Raw genomic sequence first — 19,857 nt, forward strand, 5'->3', positions numbered from 1 at the left:
CAAAGAGTAAAGATTTATTTAAAATATACCTGCCCATATCTGTGAAGATAGGAAATAAATTATCTTTTCTTTAGCTTTCTTAGGTAGGGCTTAGAATTGTTTCATTAAACACAGAAACTTCAGGTGCATAATGAAAAATGACAACTGAATTCCCAAAGATTTATGGATAAACTGTGAAGAATTACTTAATATATAGTAGCAAATATCATTTGTAGACTATATGTGTAAAAATGGTTTAGATGTATTATATATTCATAAATACTCTATGCTAAAAATTTTTATTAACTGTACATAAAAGCTACCTACATAGAATTATTAAAAGTGGGTTATGGGTTAAGTGTTTACAAAGAGAATTTCTAACCTTGTATAGTGATTTTTTTAAACCCGCTGTCTCTGTTGTTTGAAATTATGTTTTATAGAGTGTATCTTTAGGGAATTTTAAATCTGCTTCCAATCAAAACCAAGTCAACTGATATATAATATTGATGAATTCTACGATAGACTAGACATGTATCTGGCCTTTTTTTTTAATCTTGAGTTTAAAGAATGGTCTAATGGTCTTAAGCTGCTAAATGCCTTGCTACTACATTTCTAGGCCATATACTGCTTTCCTTTAGACTCTACCTGCTAAACAGGCTTAGCTTTGTGTTATTTTAATTTCATATTTAGGAATTTCCCTGATGGTCTAGTGCTAAGACTCCACACTTCAATACAAGGGGTCCAGATTCAATCCCTGGTTGGGAAACTAAGATTTTATATACTGTGTACTATGGCCAAAAATCAATCAATCAATCAATAAAAATTAACTTCATATCTAAATATAATAGAATGAGTCTGTTCAAAGAAAAGATAAATCTTTTATATATTATATTATGTTCACTACTATATCACTCCATATGATATTAGTAGACTGTTTACTAGTTTACTATCATTACTGTCATTTATTAGATCTTAGAATACATGTATTTATGTGTGTGTGCGTGCATATGTGTGCATGTTTGAGTTATATATAGATAATCTCATGTGCTAATCAGGCAAATATTTCCATTTATAAAAATCTACTTACTATCTTTGCTAGTTGTTCTGTTTGTGCATCCTAAAAGTTGACATGCAGAACAGGTGTGAAATTGAGAGATCAGCCATTTTTGAAGGGCATGGCAGCAGTTGGGAAGATTGAGTTTCTTACACTTTATACCTTGTGATGTCTGTTGGTTTTTAATCTACTAAGCTTCTTTATTTGAAGACATGCCTTTTTCTATTAGTTTTCATATTAGCCAGTGAATTAAGGTATTCATTATTATTCTTTTAACAAATAATTGATATAATATTTCCCATGAAATAGAATGAAGGGAATGTTTCCTGTGCCAGGAAGAATTAATATAAAACACAATTTAATTGCTAAGAGGTATGAGAGAAAAGATTTTTTTTACCTCTTTCTCACATCCCAAATCCACTGCACTACTCTGTCATGTAGATACATTTTCTTTGCCTTTTTCTATATTGTGTTTGGTAGCTTATTAATATAAAAACATTTTAGCCTTGCTAATCAGATCTCAGAATATCCTGTCTGCATTTCAGGAATAGGATAAGAAAAAGATATTGCTACAATTCTATTCTATCCACAAGTATTGACTATGGATTCCTACAAACTAGACCTTGTGAAGTGATAGGATGGAAGATTTCATGTTCCTCTCCTAAATAAACAGGCAGTCCAGTTAGGATAATTAGTCAAATTACTGGTGCCTGCACAACAGTTAGTGTCATAAGAGACCTGAAAATGAAGAGACACCACCAACTGAAATAGTAGAAGACTTCACAAGGATTAAAGTGGTCCATAGAAAAATGTACAGAGTTGGGAATGAGGAGAGGAGGAAAGGTAACTGAAATCTTCCAGACAAAGATGTGTACATGAGCAGACACAGAGGAACAGATGAACATGGCATGTTCTTGGGACAGTGTGAGCTGCTTAGCTGACATAAGACTTGAACCAAAGAGCGATGGAAATTAGGGGTGCATGGTTCAGATGAGGTGATAAGGACAATGCACTGATTCCAACTAAGACCAGTAACTTAATTAGCCATTGAAGTATGCTGCAAAATCGAGTCTTGGTGTCGTCTCAGCAAAACAAAAATGATTTCTCTGTAATCCACTTTTGACTCACCCACACTACTCTTTACTATCTTGAATAAAAGAATTGAATATATTAGGAAAAGACTTAGCTCATTTTTTCTTAAATTTTCATATAATACATTGATTCATATCTGACAAATGAAGGTAGTATGTAGGTATCTAACAAATATAGAATTGACACAAAATAAAAATACTGAACTTTTTAAAGCATTTGTTTGCTTAATAAGGTTTTAGCACAGTATAGTAATGACATTCCTTATAAAACATGTTCAAAGCTAGTAAAAATTTGGTTAGCTCTTTAAAGAGGTTTGGGTAAAATTATGGAAATATATTTTATTAGTGACTGAATCCATTTTTAAAAGATGAAAAGTAACTTACATTTCTGTGAGTTTTATTATTAATTATTTCTGAAATAGAAAAAATTAAGCAAATTAAATAAATAAAAGTAACTTTTTAAGCTGTTCTTTTCATGTAGGAGTACAACTGCGTAGATGTTGGAAGAGCATGTCCTTCCCTATTCTTTTCTTACCTTGTTGCGGAATCACAGTAGATCCTATTCCTCAGCTCCGCAGAATCAGCTAAGACAGAGCTTAATTAGCAAACCACAATCTTTATTGCCTAGTTCAATTTCTGTATTCACTCTGAAAAGTTTAAAGGTTTCAGAGTTCAGTAGATGAACTGACTCCGGGGGTGGCTGCTCTCTTGCCTGCATCTTCACTAGTTCCCCTGCTCGTTTTTTGTTTTGTTTTGTCTGCTTTTTTCACCAAAATTTATATGGAAAAATTGAGCCTAATAAAGATAGCAGGTCTGGCAATATAAAATAATATTCCACGACTAAAAAATTACTAAGAAAGTATCATGAGTGTTATCTGGGAAAAAATGTATTTATTTCTGGATATTTTTAAGTTTTCCATTTAACCAGAAGATTGGCTTATGATGACATATAAAATATGATCCTATCTCTCTTACAAAATGAAGATAGTATATGTATATAGCATTAAGCCAATATTCTTGAAGGTTGAGAGATGAATGTCATCTCATTGGCTCATTTATTCTTACACTGAAAAATTTGTTGAGATGTTGGTGGCTTATGTAGATGTGATTTTTAAAAGATATTTGATTGTACTACCTACACCTGCTTGACTCATCAATTAATATTTGGAACTTTGTTTCTAATAGTCAGAAGCCCAGCAAGATAAAAGGTGATGGTTATTACATCACATTTCTTACCCACTATAGAAACAGATGTGCAGTAATACACTTCTTTTTGTTTATTCTCATGCCACATCCTCTTTTGGCTCTTAACCAATACTTGAGGGGACATGATGAAGGCAGCTAAGCTTATAAAGGTGACCCTTGTTATGATGGTTCAGAGTAAAATCTTTATTAACCAGGGGCTGCCAGTTCTTCCTGAGATCCACTTTTCTTGTTCAACATAGTGATGTGACCAAAATGGGTTGCAAAAATCTACCTCCCCTCCACCTAGCAATAGTTTCATAAGTCTTATGATTTTATCTCCAATTCTTCACAAGCGGTCATTGCAAAATCAGTTAAACCACTGATTACTTCTTTTTTGCCTGCACTGAAGTACACATGACGTACTTTAAGCCCTTTGAAACTTCTTTGTAGTATTGCAAGTATGCATGAGAAGGTTTAGTAAGTTAATGTTAAAGTCAAATAAAAGAGATTAAAGACGTTACATTCTTTTATGTATAAGAAAATAGTTACAGTTCAGACACCTGTGTTCATAAGTAATATGGTGTTCTTTGCGTTAATAAGACATTGCATAATGACTGAAACTCTTAAAGGTAGAATGCAAAAACCAAGTCATTCAGAACTGAAGAAATGCTAACTTTATCTTTGTTGTAATATAGACCTGTCAACAAAATTATCAAGATAGCAATTTTAGAGATAATATTCTAAGTACAGCTTACAGTATCCCACTTGTATTTAATGAAAATATGCTTTCTCAAACAATCAAATATTTGCTCTCAGCTCTACTTCAGGATGTTTGTATTTGTTCAACTAAGAAGTTAAAGTCAAGCATTCAGTTTCAGTGGGGCTTGAGTCAAGCATGCAATTAAGAGATTTGGAAATAGTTGTGTACCTAATTAAGAAATTAAGAAAATTATCTTAAACCTAAGAAAATTAAGGAAATTATCTACTACCACGTGAAAGTCAGTTTGAATGCTTCATTCTCATGTTGTCTTCCCATACATGCATGTTTCTTAGGAGTATAGGATGGTATATACAAGTGTTAGTCATTGAATTTACCTTTATATGTTAATAAACAGATTACCTTTTCTCTCTGAAGATCAGTGTTACCTTCTCTATGAAAGAAGTTCCTGTTAAAAAGAAATCACCCAAATGGGCTCCCTCAGTGTGACTCTGTCCCATATTTCTGACCAAGCCAAAAGCATCAAATTATTTATTGATGCCTCCTCCCTGAGGATTAGCTGTTTGGGGTATCAAAGGAAGTGCTCTGCTGGAGAACAAAGCACAAGATTTTGCATACTTTGAAGTGAAGTCGCTCAGTCGTGTCCGACTCTTTGTGACCCCATGGACTATAGCCTACCAGGCTCCTCCCTCCATGGGATTCTCCAGGCAAGAGTCACTTAATAAATAGTTGTTGAAATTAATTGTATAGTAATATTTTCATTATACCTATGTGACTAAAATGATTAGTTCCATTATTTCACATACTTAGCCATAGCTAATAGCAGCAACCAGTCACTGGTATATTGGATATTCATTTCTCTATCAGAAGATCTCCTTGTCTGCCTATTTGACTTTTTAAAATTTGAGTTATCATTTAACAACTTGGTAACTGTATAATGACCATCACCAACAATTAGTTGTTTATTCTCTTAAAGCACCTTGGGGAATAATTTATTATTTTATAGTGAGGAAAGTTAAAAATTTACTTGAAGACAAAAAAAAAAAATACCGAGTAGTTCATTTGTAAATCTTTTTTTAATTATTATCATTTAATGCTTTATAGGTACAAATTCATTCTGAAGCAATGCTTGTGGAACTTTTCATTTAAATTTCCAGCTCTGAATAGTAGTTGACGTCAAAGTTGTTCTACTGTGTTATACAATCTTCCTTTAAAAGAGAAAAAATATTGCTTAAAGAAAGGCCATCCCCCAAATTTTGTAAAACTAAAAGATCATCTCCTAATTGCTTCGGTCTTTGTCAAATTTGGCTTACAAATGCCCTGACTTTGTAGGTATGCAGGAGATAAAACGTATCTATGTGTATTGTTATTCAGGTACACAATGTGTTTCTTCAACTTAAATCTACGCTTGGATGTTGTTCTTAAAAATATGAACTTAAAGTTGAAAGATGTGACTTATCAGAATGTGCTGGTAAGTGACACAGTGGTAAATGCAAATTTCATAGTCAGTATTCAAAGACCAAAAAGAGTCCTCTGTCATTGTCCACGTTTTATCTATTTTTAAAAACCACAGAGGGAAAAATACGCTCAGGGAAAAAAATGAAGCTTTACTGCAAAAGAAATGAACCCAAGAAATGGCGCTTTAAGTAGTGAAGAGACATGAAGCATTGAAACTTCATAGCCTGCTAAGGAGCAACAGCTGTACCTAATTTCAACTTGACGTGCTTCAGATCTCATATTCATATAGGTATTTAATGATCCAAATATAATGGTCCTATATAGAATAATTACTTATATGAAGGAGCAAACTTCATACGCATTCCTTTTTAAATGATCCTTCAAGAGAAAAACTGCACTGGCTCTTTGAACAATGAATAGTCTCTTTCACCAATCCAAATGTTTGGGGCTAAATAGCTTATCTTTTAAGAGAGAGTAATGATAGTGCTGAGGTTACTTCTTTTTGACAGACTCTTTTTGTCTTCCCCCTTCCCAGGATAGCCAGTACAATGAAAAAAGGTAGAATGCCAAGCCAATCATTAAGTCATACTGATAGATGGTTACAAGAAATATCAGAAACAAAAGGAAGTAAGGTACTTTAGAGTTGATGTATTTTGAAAGCAGAGATTCACTTTGAGATTGACTTTCCTGGGCAGGGAGACTATCAGAAGCAGGGCTGTCAGATTCCTTGTCGCCTGAAGAGTACAGTGATTGTCCAGAGTTTATTAATCCTTCATTTTCGTGCCTTACCCCTTCTATGTTCTCAGAAGCTTCACTGATTAAAATCGTTGGCCCTAGAGGTTTCTCCACACTGTGTTCCCCTTGTCTGACAATCTGGCCTATACTTCTTTCCTTTGTACTATCTGATGTCACTATTCCTGAACTTTTGGAAACTTCTTCCAGTGGAGATGCAGGATGAGAGTGCTTTCCAGTACCTTGGATTTCACTTGTTGGATTACAATTATATTCTGATTTAGAAGAAATAGATTGGAGAGGCATGGTAGTAACTGCATGCTCTATAGTAGTGGCCTGTTCATCAGAGGACACTGAACTTTTAGCATGGTGATTGGATACCTGAGAGCCATTCTGAGAAGTTCTATTAGCGTCTGAGTTTAAAGAAGAATGAATAGTGACATCTGTAATTGTTTTCTTTGATAATTCTTGGACCTGCTCGGGATCTCTATTTTCTGGAAATATTTTTTTGTCTGTTGGTAACATTCCCAAATGTAAACCTAGTTTTGAGGCTGCTTTTTGATTGTCTGTCATGACCTGTGAGGATTCTTCTACAGATGTTGTATTCCCAGTGACACATTTCTTCCTGTCATGTGTCTTCCCAGGGTTGTACATAGCTACGGTTTCTTCCTTCTCCTTTTCATCTACGTGTACATTACAAATACCTGAACATGACTCCTTTTCAAAATCGTTGTCATAGATTACACCTACTGTATCTCGTTGACAAAAGGTATCATGTGAATCATCATTTCTCCCTTCATGTGGATCAAACGCTGTTTCCTTTACTTCGATGGGCCTGTCACTTTGTGCTGTCTCTTGAGGTAGCTCAGCAATTATTGCTTTTTCTCTAGCAGACATGCATTCTAGAGTACCTTCCGATGTTGTCTTAATTATATAAGCTGTACCTGCTTCTGCTTTCTTAGTAATACCATGATCAGCTAGAGAAGACAGTTCACAGCTTGCTGTTTCTTGGCAGGTAAACAATTCTTCTGTAAGATTATCTTTCAAGCTCCTTGTATCATCTCTTTTCCCCCACATGTCTTCACAATCTGCTTTTTCTATGGACTGCTCTGTTATAGTTGTCTTACTCCCTCTTGCTCTTTCCTGACTTTCCAGAACATTCCAACTTTGTTTATGCTGTGTGTTCTTATTCTGATCTTCAGGATTAATCCAAACTGATTTTTCTTCTTCAGCTTGGAAAAGGTACTTATTCCTCAAAACATTTCCATTTCTTGGTGAACCAGCTTGACCAGGCATCCCTCCTAGAGTAGTGACTTTGCTAGCCAAGAGATCACAGTCTGAGGTTGCTGACACAGTTTCCTCCAGGCTTAGATTTGTCCTTGGTGAATGAAATGTATCTGCTCTGATTGACTGGTCATGAGTTGCAGTGTCTTTACTCGGCAGAGCAGTTAGGTCTCTGTTACTGGCTCCCATCCCTTCCTCACTTATTTCAGAGTGGCTCGTCTTTCTTTCTTGGTCGTGTAAGACTGATTGAAAATGTTTGCTTTGTTTTTCATTAACACCTAAGAATATTCTTTGCTCCTCCTCCTCATTCTTACCATTGCCATAATCTTTCTTGGAAGATCCTTTTTCTGTCAATTTTTCTGAATGGAAATCCAAGTGAAAGTCACCTCTTAAACATTCCCAATCTTTTACTGCAATTTCTTTAGCTTCTCCTTCAAGTTTTTTGTTAAGGTTGTCTGCCATTAGTTGGTCTGCAGAGGGACAAGACATTTGCACTCTGCCTCTCACTTTGGCTGGATTAGCATTATCATCCAGTTCTTTGCTGCCACTATATAACTGTACTACTTCATCACTGCTAGTATTTCCCAGTGACAGCTTGACTTCTCCTGTATCTGAAGTAAATTCTTCTGAAGGTGGGTAAGTGTGCTCATTTCCTGAGAAATATTTTTCCTTGTGGTAAAAATCTCCCTTTAAGGATCTTTCTGCCGATGAACTTGAAGACAAAGGCCTTTTAAACAAGTCAGTGTATACATCATCATGGACTTGCTTCTTCTCTAATCTCTCAGCGTTATTTGGAAAATTGACTGTATTCTTTTCATCTCCAGAAGCAGTACTTCTTAGCAAGTGTTGGTTTATCTTAAGGGGTAAAAACAACAAAAATAATGATTTTTATTGTTTTTAAATTGACAAAGCAAGTTAGATAGGATTCATTAACTTGGCTAGTGATTATCTGGTAGATTTCCTCAATTCATTTCATTTGTAGATTTTGCACAAATTCTGAAAGATGAATGTTTGGGGGAGATTCTTGTAGGCTATGACTTAGGAATGAGATTAATAAGAAAAGGGGCCAAAATTAATAACTCTCCTTCCGAGCTTCCAAATATCACATTGTATTATTCAACTATTCTTGCTTGTCATTGCACTTTCTCCTCACTTAGGATATACACATTGATAGCTCCATGCTAATCAATTAGAGAGCAGCTTCCTGGATGCCCCTTGCTGCATTTACACTTGCTGTAGGTGCCCCTATTATAGTTTCTCTTATTAATATGTTTTCTGCAAAGCCTCTGCAAACTATTAATAGCAAAACGTCACTCAAAGAAAAGTGAGGGAGTTAATGTCTCTGCAAATTCTGTTTTAATGACCCTCTGCCAACTGGTACTCAAATGTATTTGAGCTCTTCAGTGATGCCAACTGTCAGGATTTAACAGTGAGATGCCTGTGTTTTTTTTCTCCTCATAACTGACATTTGCATGATCTCAATAATTATATGCAAATCTTACGTTTTCCCCTTCTTCTCACATAAGGCTCATGTTACTTGTCAACTGCACAGCTGTCTTGTAAGCCAATGCCTGTGGGTTCCACAGATTTGGTTGTATTTCCATCTATTATAGAGCTTCATTGTTTTATGCATTAACGTCAGCATGGAGCAAATTAGCATCTAAATTACAGCTCCCTGTTCATTTATTGGACGTACAATCTCAGTAACTTCTAAACAAACTTTATATTTGCGCCTGCTCATTGTAATGAGGTGTATTGGTGAAGTATGTGATTTTTCAGAGTCCTTTCATTATATTCTGTGGTTTGAAAAAAATGGCTGTGTTAACTTTCAGCTGGTGAGAATTCACACAGTGGGTGACAACTTTGTAGTTTCTTAAAGTTGGAGCAAAGTAAATTGCATACTTTAGTGATGCAGCTACCATATCGCTATAGAAAGGGTAGAATGTGTGGGGAAAGAGATGAGCTCTATTTCTTTTCGGTTTCAGCACTGACACTTGAAGAGGCAAATGTCATTTTAATCTTCGATGATTATGAATCCATGTATCCTAATGATATGAGCTCCAACCAAATACAGTAAAGGATAAATTGCATTATGTGACTCATTTACTCCTATTTCTTCCTTTGTGATAAAAATGCTATCTAAACCATCCCCCTAAAAGTCCCAAATAGATTGAATGTTCACAAAGTGTGAAATTTATGATAACAAATTTAATACTAAATTGTACAGTTCTAAATTTGTTTCCTGTTTTAAAATTATGACACAAGCTATTTTATCCTCATTTGGTAATTTAATACTTTCCAATGATATAGAACTTAGAGATTCTCACAAAGATGGAAGTAAGTTAAAAAAAAAAGCTGCTAAATGCAAGAATCAGACTTGTAGAGCTGGACAGAACCCTAACAATCATCCAGTCCAGCCCTCTCATTTTACAGACGAGTTTATAAGTGCACACTTGTCACAAAGATTAGAAATGCACATCAGGATAGCGCTACCTCTTCTGTAATTCCTACAAACTGTTACTCAGAGCCGCTGGTAAAGAGATAAGAAATGAATGTCATTAATTTGCCACTGCAGAGACCTGAAGTAACATACTGAAATCAAATCACTAGCCTTGTTGATGAAGCCAGAGACGCAAAGACAGAATAGGCTATGCTTTCACATTTGCAAATTATATTAGTTGAAGCTGTTGAAAAGCAGACACTGCAGCGTCTTTGAAGCGTAAATGGATTCGTCTTCTCTAATACCTTGGCAGCCAGAATACTTACCACCGGCTCTAATTCTTTCTCATTACGTTCATCCTGTTCCCCGTTTACATCTTTTACGTTTAGATTACTGGTTTCCAGATCTTCCTTGTCCTCATGAGAACAAACAATTGTTGGGACATAGATATCTGAAAAGTTAAGATAATTGTACCTATGTAAGGTTGTTCCAGTTGTAGGCTTTAACAAAAGAAATATATTCTGTTTAAAAATTAAGGAAATATTACCTGTAACCTTTGAATTCTCAAAGTTATTCTCATCTGATGTTACCGATGATTCTTCTTTACTGTTAAATTTACAACAAAATGTTATGCTTTCTCAGGGACTATAAATGTATAGCATTTTTATTATAGGAAATTCAAATGAGTTACAAGTTAAAAAAATATTATTTAACTTTTCACATTTTCTGCATTACTTTGTATGTTTTTTCATTAAAACAGTTTCTTAGAATGATGCAATAATGTATATTAGTTGTAGAAAAATGTAAAAATTATTTACAAAATACCATAATTCTAAATAAAATTATTCTACTCATAGTAAAACATACAGCCAAAGGAAAAATATATATAAATCTAGATTATCCCGTAATTTTCACTTTGAAAGTCCAAATATTTCTCTCTTATTTTAAATGATGAAGTTTTATGAACTGACAGTCTGTTGTGGTCATTGAAATTACTTTCCAATGTTCCAATTATTAATTTTTTGTGTTCCTTTTTACTCAAAATTCTTCCAGTTGAACTGACATAATATTAACTCTCTCTCTCCAGAAAAGGAGAAAACAAACAAATTTAATAGAAACTAAAATGCAGCTAAATTTATACACAGTTTAAAGACTTCCTGTGTGTATTGCCAAAGGCCAGTTTTACAGCCAAGACTTTGGCCATTCATATGGAAGCATATTTTTTTTCTTTAAAATAATTCAGATTATACTTGCTTTTCTCTCATATTCTGCATACTTTTTGAGAAAGCTAAATACTTTTTCCTTTCAAATGTATTCTGTTTATAGGTGTATTTGTGGAATTATAAGAATTTAGATTTGCCCACGACAATAGCAAGAAAATAGTTAGTGAAAAGCTCACTATGTATATAGTTATGTCACAAGTCAGTCTGTCAGAAATGATTGGACCAGTATTCACATTTTCTTGTACTGTCTCAGCTGAATTTTCTCCTACTGACTTTTCTCAATGATTTTTCTGCAATAAAAGAAATCCAGAGAGTTCACAATGACTGATGAATTTGTATAATAGAACCTAGTTTTCATTGCATGGACAGTGTTGATCCAAATCCCCAGAGGGCTAATCTTGTTTTGACAAATCACAAGAAAATTACAAATTCTTCTATCTTGACCATGTAAGAAGTAATTCAGCTTTGTATACATTTATGATGCTCAATTTTAGCTTTGCCAAAACTATTTGCTACCTTGCAGTGGGCCCAGAAATGAAAATAATGTTTTTACATAGACAATTTCATTAGAAAATATTATACTACCATAAGTGATACTGTTTTAATATATAATCTATATTGTTTATCAGGCCTATAATTATACAAAGATTCATTTTTGTGAACTCCAGCTGCAAGTTAACACATTTTTCTTTCTCTATGTCCAGAAAATCTATGTACTTTTAAAAATATATAAACCATTAAACAGCATTTAAGTATTCTTTCTTTATCTTTCATCTGATAACAATATTGAAAATCTCCTTTGTAGAGGAAAATATCATTAAAGCTTTATTTTTTGCCTAAACAAAATGTTATTAATCATTTTTCTTATTAAATTCTTTAGAATGCTTAAATTTTTAAAATAATTTCATCAAAAGGAAAGGAACTTGCTTTTAACTCACTGTGAGGACAAATAGGTATCAAACTGGGTATTACTATTTTGATATCTTACAAAACCATTTGATATCTTACAAAAACATTACATACAGACAGAAATATAGGAGGGAAATCTTAGATTTATAGGGAAAAACAAGAAAAAGAATCTGAAATAGATGAAATTTAAGTATTATATCAAATATTTGTTTAAAAAACTAATAGAAAATGTGTTAAACTCCTACAGGGAAAAGAATATAATTGCATCAATAAGTATTAAAGACCTAGAAAATATTGAGAGATATACCATGTTCATAGATAGGAAAATTATGAAGATAGTATCTCTAAATTTGATCTACAAATTCACCTCTAATCAACATTTCAAAACATGTTTTCACAAAATTTGAAGATATGATTCTAAAGAGAAGAATAAAGGACTAAAAATAGCTGTTCTACTTCTGAGAAATAGTAGAGGAAGCACCTCTATGTAGTTTCAGTACTTCTTATGAGGATATAGTCATTAAAACAATTATATTGGCACTGAGACAGGAAAGTATTGAGAGCTTAGAAACAGATCCACACATATCTAGAACTTTGGTATTTGATAAAAGTAGCATGTCAGACATCAGTGAAATAAGGGACTTCTCAGTAAAAGGAGATAGGGAAAATGACTACCCTCCAGGGAAAAAAGTGAAATTAGCACAACAAATATTCAATAATCAATTCCAGATGGATTAAGATTTTATATGTCAAAAACCTTGAAATTCTTAGTAGAATATATGAATATTTTTCAGACCTCAGAGTAGAAAATGTTTTCTTAAAGAAGGAAAAAAACACTATAAAAAAAAGATTATCAGTTTAGCTCTATTAAAATTTAAAACTTCTGTTCATTGAAAGACCTCTTTATAACAGAAAAATATAACTAAACTGGGAGAAGATCCTTACATTATACAGCATCAACACAAAATAAATGTCAAGAAATATAAAGAACTTCTACAATTCAATAAGAAAGTACAAACATTTCAATAGAATCAGGGGAGAGGGGCAGATATTTCACAGGAGAGAAAATGCTCATAGTCAATAAGCATATAAAGGATGGTCAGCATTATTAAAAACCAGAGAAATGCAAATCAAGACTACAAGGAGATGCTATTTTATACTTATTCAATTGATAAAACTGACTATCAATTTTATCAGTTGATAGTTGATCACCATCAACTACATAAAATTGAACCAATCCAAATGTTTATCAATGGAAGATTGGATGCAAAACTTGGTATACGACAAGAGAAATATATATAGCACTCAAAATTGATTTAAAATACACAGAGACACACAATAATATGGATAAATCTTAGCAACATATAATATTAAATGAACAGTGCTAAAACATTGCATCAGAGTAGGTTCTTTTTTATTGTGCTAAAAGCTATTGAAATAATCTAAATATATTTATTAAGGAATACATAGGATATAATTCATGTAAACAAGAAAGCTTGATTTTCAAGATTATGATTACATAAAAGTGGGGTGAGTCAGAGGAAAGGAATGAGGAAATGATAAGTTGTTTTTTTTACAGGTGTTTATTGTATCATTTAAAATATCATTTAAATTGTTAAGTTCTAGTTTCAGGTAATATATTCAGACAAATGGATTGCTCTCTGGTCTAAATTACAGGGTGTGTAAAATCCCACTCCAAAACCCAAAGTATCTGTTATATGACCAATTACATTTAAAGGGTTTAATTAAAACAACTTTAGAAAATTTGAAAATAAAGGCAAAGAACTTTATGGTTGATGATGATAGGCCCCAGAACTATATACAGTCATGGTAGAAATGAAATATGTTAGAGAAAATTTCTAGTCTCCCCTTTATATTCTGAGTCTGTTTTTTAAAAAATAATTTATTTATTTTAATTGGAAGATAATTACTTTACAATATTTTGGTGATTTTTGCCATACATCGCCTTGAATCAGCCACAGGAATACACGTGTCCCCCTATCCTGGACACCCCTTCTACCTCCCTCCCCAGCCCATCCCTCTGGGTTGTCCCAGAGCACCGGCTTTGAGTGCCCTACTTCATGCATTGAACTTACACTGGTTTTCTGTTTTACATATGGTAACATATATGTTTTAATGCTATTCTCTCAAATCATCTCATCCTCACCTTCTCCCACATAATCCAAAAGTCTGTTCTTTACATCGGTGTCTCTTTTGCTACCTTACATATAGGATCGTCATTACCATCTTTCTAAATTCCATATATATGCATTAATATACTGTATTAATGTTTCTCTTTCTGTTTAATAGACTCCAGTTTCATCCCCCTCATTAGAACAGACTCAAAAGTGTTCCTTTTTATAGCTGACTAATATTCCATTGTGTATATGTGCCACAGCTTCCTTATCCATTTGCCTGCTAATGGACATCTAGATTGCTTCCATGTCCTAGCTATTGTAAACAGTGGTGTGGTGAACACTGGGGTACATGTGTCTCTTTCAGCTCTAGTTTCTTTGGTGTATATGTCAAGCAGTGGGATTGCTGAATCATATGGCAGTTCTATTTCATTTTTTAAGGAATCTCTGCACTGTTCTCCAAGTGGCTGTACCAGTTTGCATTCTGACAAACAGTGTAAGAGGGTTCCCTTTTCTTCACACTCTCTCCAGCATTTATTGTTTGTAGACTTTTTGACGGCAGCCATTCTGACCAGCGTGAGATGATACCTCATTGTGGTTTTGATTTGCACTTCTCTAATAATGAGAGGTGTTGAGCATCTTTTCATGTGTTTGTTAGCCATCTGTATGTCTTCTCTGGAGAAATGTCTTTTAGTTCTTTGACCTACTTTTGGTTGGGTTGTTCATTGAACTGCATGAGCTGCTTGTATATTTTGGAGAATTAATTCTTCGTCAGTAGTTTCATTTGCTATTATTTTTTTCTGTTCTGAAGGCTGCCTTTTCACCTTGCTTATAGTTTCCTTCATTGTGCAAGAGATTTTATGTTTAATTAGGTCCCGTTTGTTTATTGTTTTTATTTTCATTACTCTGGGAAATGGGTCATAGAAGTTCTTGCTATGATTTATGTCAGAGAGTGTTCTGCCTATGTTTTCCTATAAGAGTTTTATAGTTTCTGGTCTTACATTTAGATCTTTAATCCATTTTGAGTTTATTCTTGTGTATGGTGCTAGAAAGAGTTCTAGTTTCAATCTTTTACACATGGTGGACCAGTTTTCCCAGCACCTCTTGTTAAAGAGATTTTCTTTTCCCTGAGTCCTTTTTGAGCAGGGGAGTTTCTTACTGGTCTTCCTAGTGGTTAACAGTGTCTGACATTGTGCTGAATAAATGCACAGTGTCTTTTCTACTCTTCCTTTCTGTCTACCTCTTATCAGCATTATCGTAACATTGTTCTTCTTTTCTTTCCTCATTAAAAGTTAGTGTCATAAATAAAGCATGCGTATTTTTGTGTCTTATAATGTTTGAAGTACCTCTCCCTCCAAAGTTAAAAGGCAAAGTTTTTAACTATGGGCTTAAATAATTAAAAATTTTTAAATCTAGTATAAATTTAGAAATTAAAAAGTCAAAAAGATATGTCATTTGTGGAGGGATACTTCATTGCTAGTGTACCTTAAATATATACTGTAGTCAGCCATTAGTATCATTTAATCATAAGACAGGTCATTGTTGAGAACCCACTCTATGCCCTAAGTTCTAATAAACACTGGGAAATCTATATGTCATACATTTTAATAAACACTGAGAAATCCAAGATGAATTATATATGCATATATACAATTACCTCAAGGAAGCTCTAATGTAATGATAGAAATAGATATATCAGCAAGCAATTATGATAATGTGATAAATTTTATAATAAATAATGGGATATGATATTTTCCAGAGAACAAAGAACAGAAATGAGGAGAGCACTGAGTTGGAGGAATCAGGGAATTTTTCACAAAGGAAAATTTATGTTTATGGGAAATAGGACTTCCTCAACTAAAGAAAAAAGATAAAGTCATTCCAGGCAGAAAAAATAAGAAGTGGTCAAATAATTAAAGGTAAGAAAGCACAAAAAGATGAGAACCATCCAGAAACAAAGAGATGTTCAGAGGGTTTGGGCTGTGTTTTGTGTTTTTTTCTTTAATGCCAAGAATAGTACTGGGGTTAGTTTAAGTCAGCTTTAAAGGACTTAGCATGCCAGGAAAAGTGGGACTGAATGTCTGAATTCTTTATTTACTTTAAAATCAATGCTTGAGAAGGGGTGGCAGTGACAAGGGGGCAATGGAGGAGTTAAATGGGGAGAGACAGGGTAGGTTTTACATTTAGGGACCAATCTCTGGAAGTACACTTAAGGATCTCTCTTTAGGAGAGCCTGAATAGGATAAGCCATAGTGAAGCAGGAAGGTAAGTCATGAGACTCCTGCAGTATTTCAGGCACAAATGATGATAAAGGTGATGGCAATTAGGAGGGTGAAGAGGAATCAAATTTGTAGCATCAGTGTGATTTGTTGATTGATTCCTTGGATATGAGGTTTCCCTGGTATCACAGAGGGTGAAAAATCTGCCTTCAGTGTGGGAGACCCATGTTCGATCCCTGAGCCAGCAGATCCCCTGGAGAAGGGAATGGCTACCCACTCCAGTATTCTTGCCTGGAGAATTCCTTGGACAGAGGAGCCTGACAGGTTATAGTTCATAGGACTGCCGAGTCGGCCACGTTAAGCAACTAATACACACATACTTGCCTGGATGTAGATTTTAAAGATGCCTTCTTTCTGCCTAACCTTGGTTGTATTCATGAGATTTAGAAATCAAGTATTGCCCTTTCCAAGATCTAAGCAAGGGAGAATTAAGTCAGTGGTCATCTGCGGCTCCTGTCCTATAAATCAGCAGTCTTGAATTAGTCTGCTGGCTGATTTCTGATGTCTTCCAGGCTGGGTAATCTGCTTCTCGAGTGCTCATGTCGACACTTTCCAGCCTTCCTTTCTACTCTCGGGTATGTGTGCCTGAACAGTGCATCAGTAGGTTATGCCTAGTCTCCTGGCTTTTATTTTAGTCAGTTCATAGCGAAAAAGAGCAGAAAGACCTGGATTCAAATCTGTCTTTCCTGTTACTTACAAGTTACTAAGTCACTTACTAGCCATGCAACCTCCAACAAGCCTTAACCTCAACACAACACTTAACCTCTCTGTGTATCATTTTTCTCCAATTATTGCCTAGTCCTTATACACAGGGCAATTATTTAACATAATTCTCAATATGTGGAAATGTTTAATAAATGCATTATTATTATTATTATCACTATTGTTATTATCATTATTAGTGACATGTAGTAAATACCGTGCTGATTACTAGTTCTCCACTGCTGCAGTAACCAATTCCCGTGCTTCTCCTTTTACTTGCAATTATCTATATATTTTTTAAGGTTTACTTCATTCTCTCATGTCTTTAATCCTCAAGTTACCTTTTTTCCCACAAGTTACTTTCAAGTGTAAAACTGGCAGCCCATGATAACATACTTGCTTAGTTTTTTTTTTTTTAAATAGACCTTCACTATCAGAAGGCCACCCTCCAAAGAAAGATCACTAGATCATCAGTGAAAGTACCTTTCTATTTAAAAATGTCTTCACCAAATACAGTTTGCATGGGAATGCTAATTCACACTCTCTATTATTACCCAACTGATTTATTCAGTGTCAGAATCTATGCACCCTGTTAATATTCCTGCAGTTTCTAGGTATGTGGCACTTAGGCTTTTAGAGTTATGGTTAATTTTAACACTGCCAAAATGTAATAGTTTTAGTATAAGTAGTAATATCATTTTTCCTGAGTTTCTCTAATGCTATTGTGCTAAAAGCTCATATATCTCTTAAAATATGAGTGAAACCTGTTCCACACAATCTGTCTAATGTGATGGAATTACCCAGCCAGTCAGGGTAAATGTCAGGATTAGGTTGTAGTTAGTAGAAGTGTAACTCTGTTCCAAGAGGAATCAAAGAGTTGGCATAAAAAAAGGATCACTTCCAAAATGAGTCATGAATGTTGCATTTGTGTCTCTTTAACAACTCTGCTTGAAAGTACTCAGCATTGACTAAAGATAACCAACTTGGAATTCTTAGGCATCACCTCTTTTTCTGATAAGCAGCTAAAAAGTCAATATTGAACTCCTCAAAAAGTATGTTAAGTCTGCCCTCTTTGTTCAAAGCTGGTGCTCTCATTTGATCTCCTTTACCTTCCTTCCCTAAGGGAAGAAAGGAAAATACATGAATGGAGAGCTTGTAAGTTAGAAATAATATGTGCCTCATTTAAGAGTTTTTAAAAGACACTTAAGAAGAATTATTTAATATTAGAATTGGTGTTGCTAAGTAGATACTTATACTGAAAAGGCTTCCCTGAAATAAATAATTATGTATTATATGTTGTTTATTTTCATAGTCTTATTGTGATATTTCTCTAAAAATGGACTTTCTTATGTTCTAACATTTTACAGCCATTTATGATTTGGAGGAGGGAGGAGAGCAGAAACTTGTACTTAATGAGAAGTGAAGTTCATAATACATTAACCAACTACAAGGGCTCAGTATTTAATCCTTTGGTGTTAAAACACTAGTAGTCTTCTTTTGATCAGGAATAAAACTGAAAACAGAAAAGAAATATTTGATCAAAAGAAAGACAATTAGAGCAATAAATGTCTAATTGTGAGCAAAAGTACACCCGTGGTGGATTCATGTCAATGTATGGCAAAACCAATACAGTATTGTAAAGTAAAATAAAGTAAAAATAAAAATTTAAAAAAAAAAGTGTCTAAGGAAAAAAAGTTTAAAGGCACAATGCCAGAAGGAGTTCAGGATGAAAACATGCATTAAAATTCAGTTCCTTGATGATAATGCTGGAAAGGAAAACAAAATGAAGACACTTCTGCATCAATAAAGGATTGAAAGAAGGAAAAATAATCTCAAAGAGAAAACATAAACATTTTTAAATGACTTTGTATTTCCTTAAAATGCTGAATCTGGGGACTAATAATTAATATGCTGAAGAACATGGTTTTTGTGGGCATCACATTCCTTATCTTCAAAGTGAAAGCTCCGGATTAGATTAGGGATATCCAATACAATACTCTCACGCTGGCCTCCCTCTCTAGCATCCATGGCAAGCACTGATAACAGATCAAGGGGTTTCCTTGCTGAGTCCAGATTGAGCCTGGTGACCGTTCTCTATGCAGCCTGGCAGCCACTACCTATCAACTCCTTTATTGTTCAAAATAGAAAAAATTTGCCTTTCTCAGTTTTGATATTAAATAGCATGCCTTCTGCTTTAAGGTTACATATTTATATAACTAATAGCATCCCATAAATATAATTTTGAAATATGATTTGGAATTTTTTAAAATTTATTGTCAAAAGACATATAAATGCTAGAAGGATCAATAGAAATAACTATTAACATTGCAATACAAAGATAAATTCTCAATTAAATCTTATAGTTAGCATTTCAAATTTAATACCTACAGAAATCCTACCACTACAATTTGTCAACTAGTCTTGTAGTACTTATAATGCAGATTATACAATAATTTGTTCCCCCATTATTTTACTATGTCCAGATAAAACTTCTCAAATAATGAAAAAACATTATCAATATCTACAAGTGATTGGGATGAGCAAATATATTGTGTAACATATATGATATAAGTTAATTTATTACTTTTAAAATGTAAGCATAAGCCATTAAAAATCATAAGACCCTTGAGTAAACTCTAGTGAATTGCTTAAGTATTGGTAACTAAGT

General features: G+C 33.9%; 1 protein-coding gene across 2 annotated transcripts in view; it reads right to left on the minus strand.

The window, feature by feature from the left end:
• PPP1R3A (protein phosphatase 1 regulatory subunit 3A) overlaps window positions 5,085–19,857 on the minus strand; it is a 39,917-nt gene continuing 25,144 nt past the window's right edge. For both annotated transcript variants that reach the window (XM_005679168.3, XM_013963316.2), the window contains 3 exons: window positions 10,489–10,547; window positions 10,268–10,392; window positions 5,085–8,356 (listed from right to left, as the gene is read on the minus strand). In XM_005679168.3, the coding sequence (XP_005679225.2) occupies window positions 5,978–8,356; window positions 10,268–10,392; window positions 10,489–10,547 (2,563 nt within the window). In that variant the 3' untranslated portion in view covers window positions 5,085–5,977. The remainder of the gene's footprint in view (window positions 8,357–10,267; window positions 10,393–10,488; window positions 10,548–19,857) is intronic.

This window comes from Capra hircus, chromosome 4, assembly GCF_001704415.2.
Source record: "Capra hircus breed San Clemente chromosome 4, ASM170441v1, whole genome shotgun sequence".
Classification (NCBI taxonomy): domain Eukaryota; kingdom Metazoa; phylum Chordata; class Mammalia; order Artiodactyla; family Bovidae; genus Capra; species Capra hircus.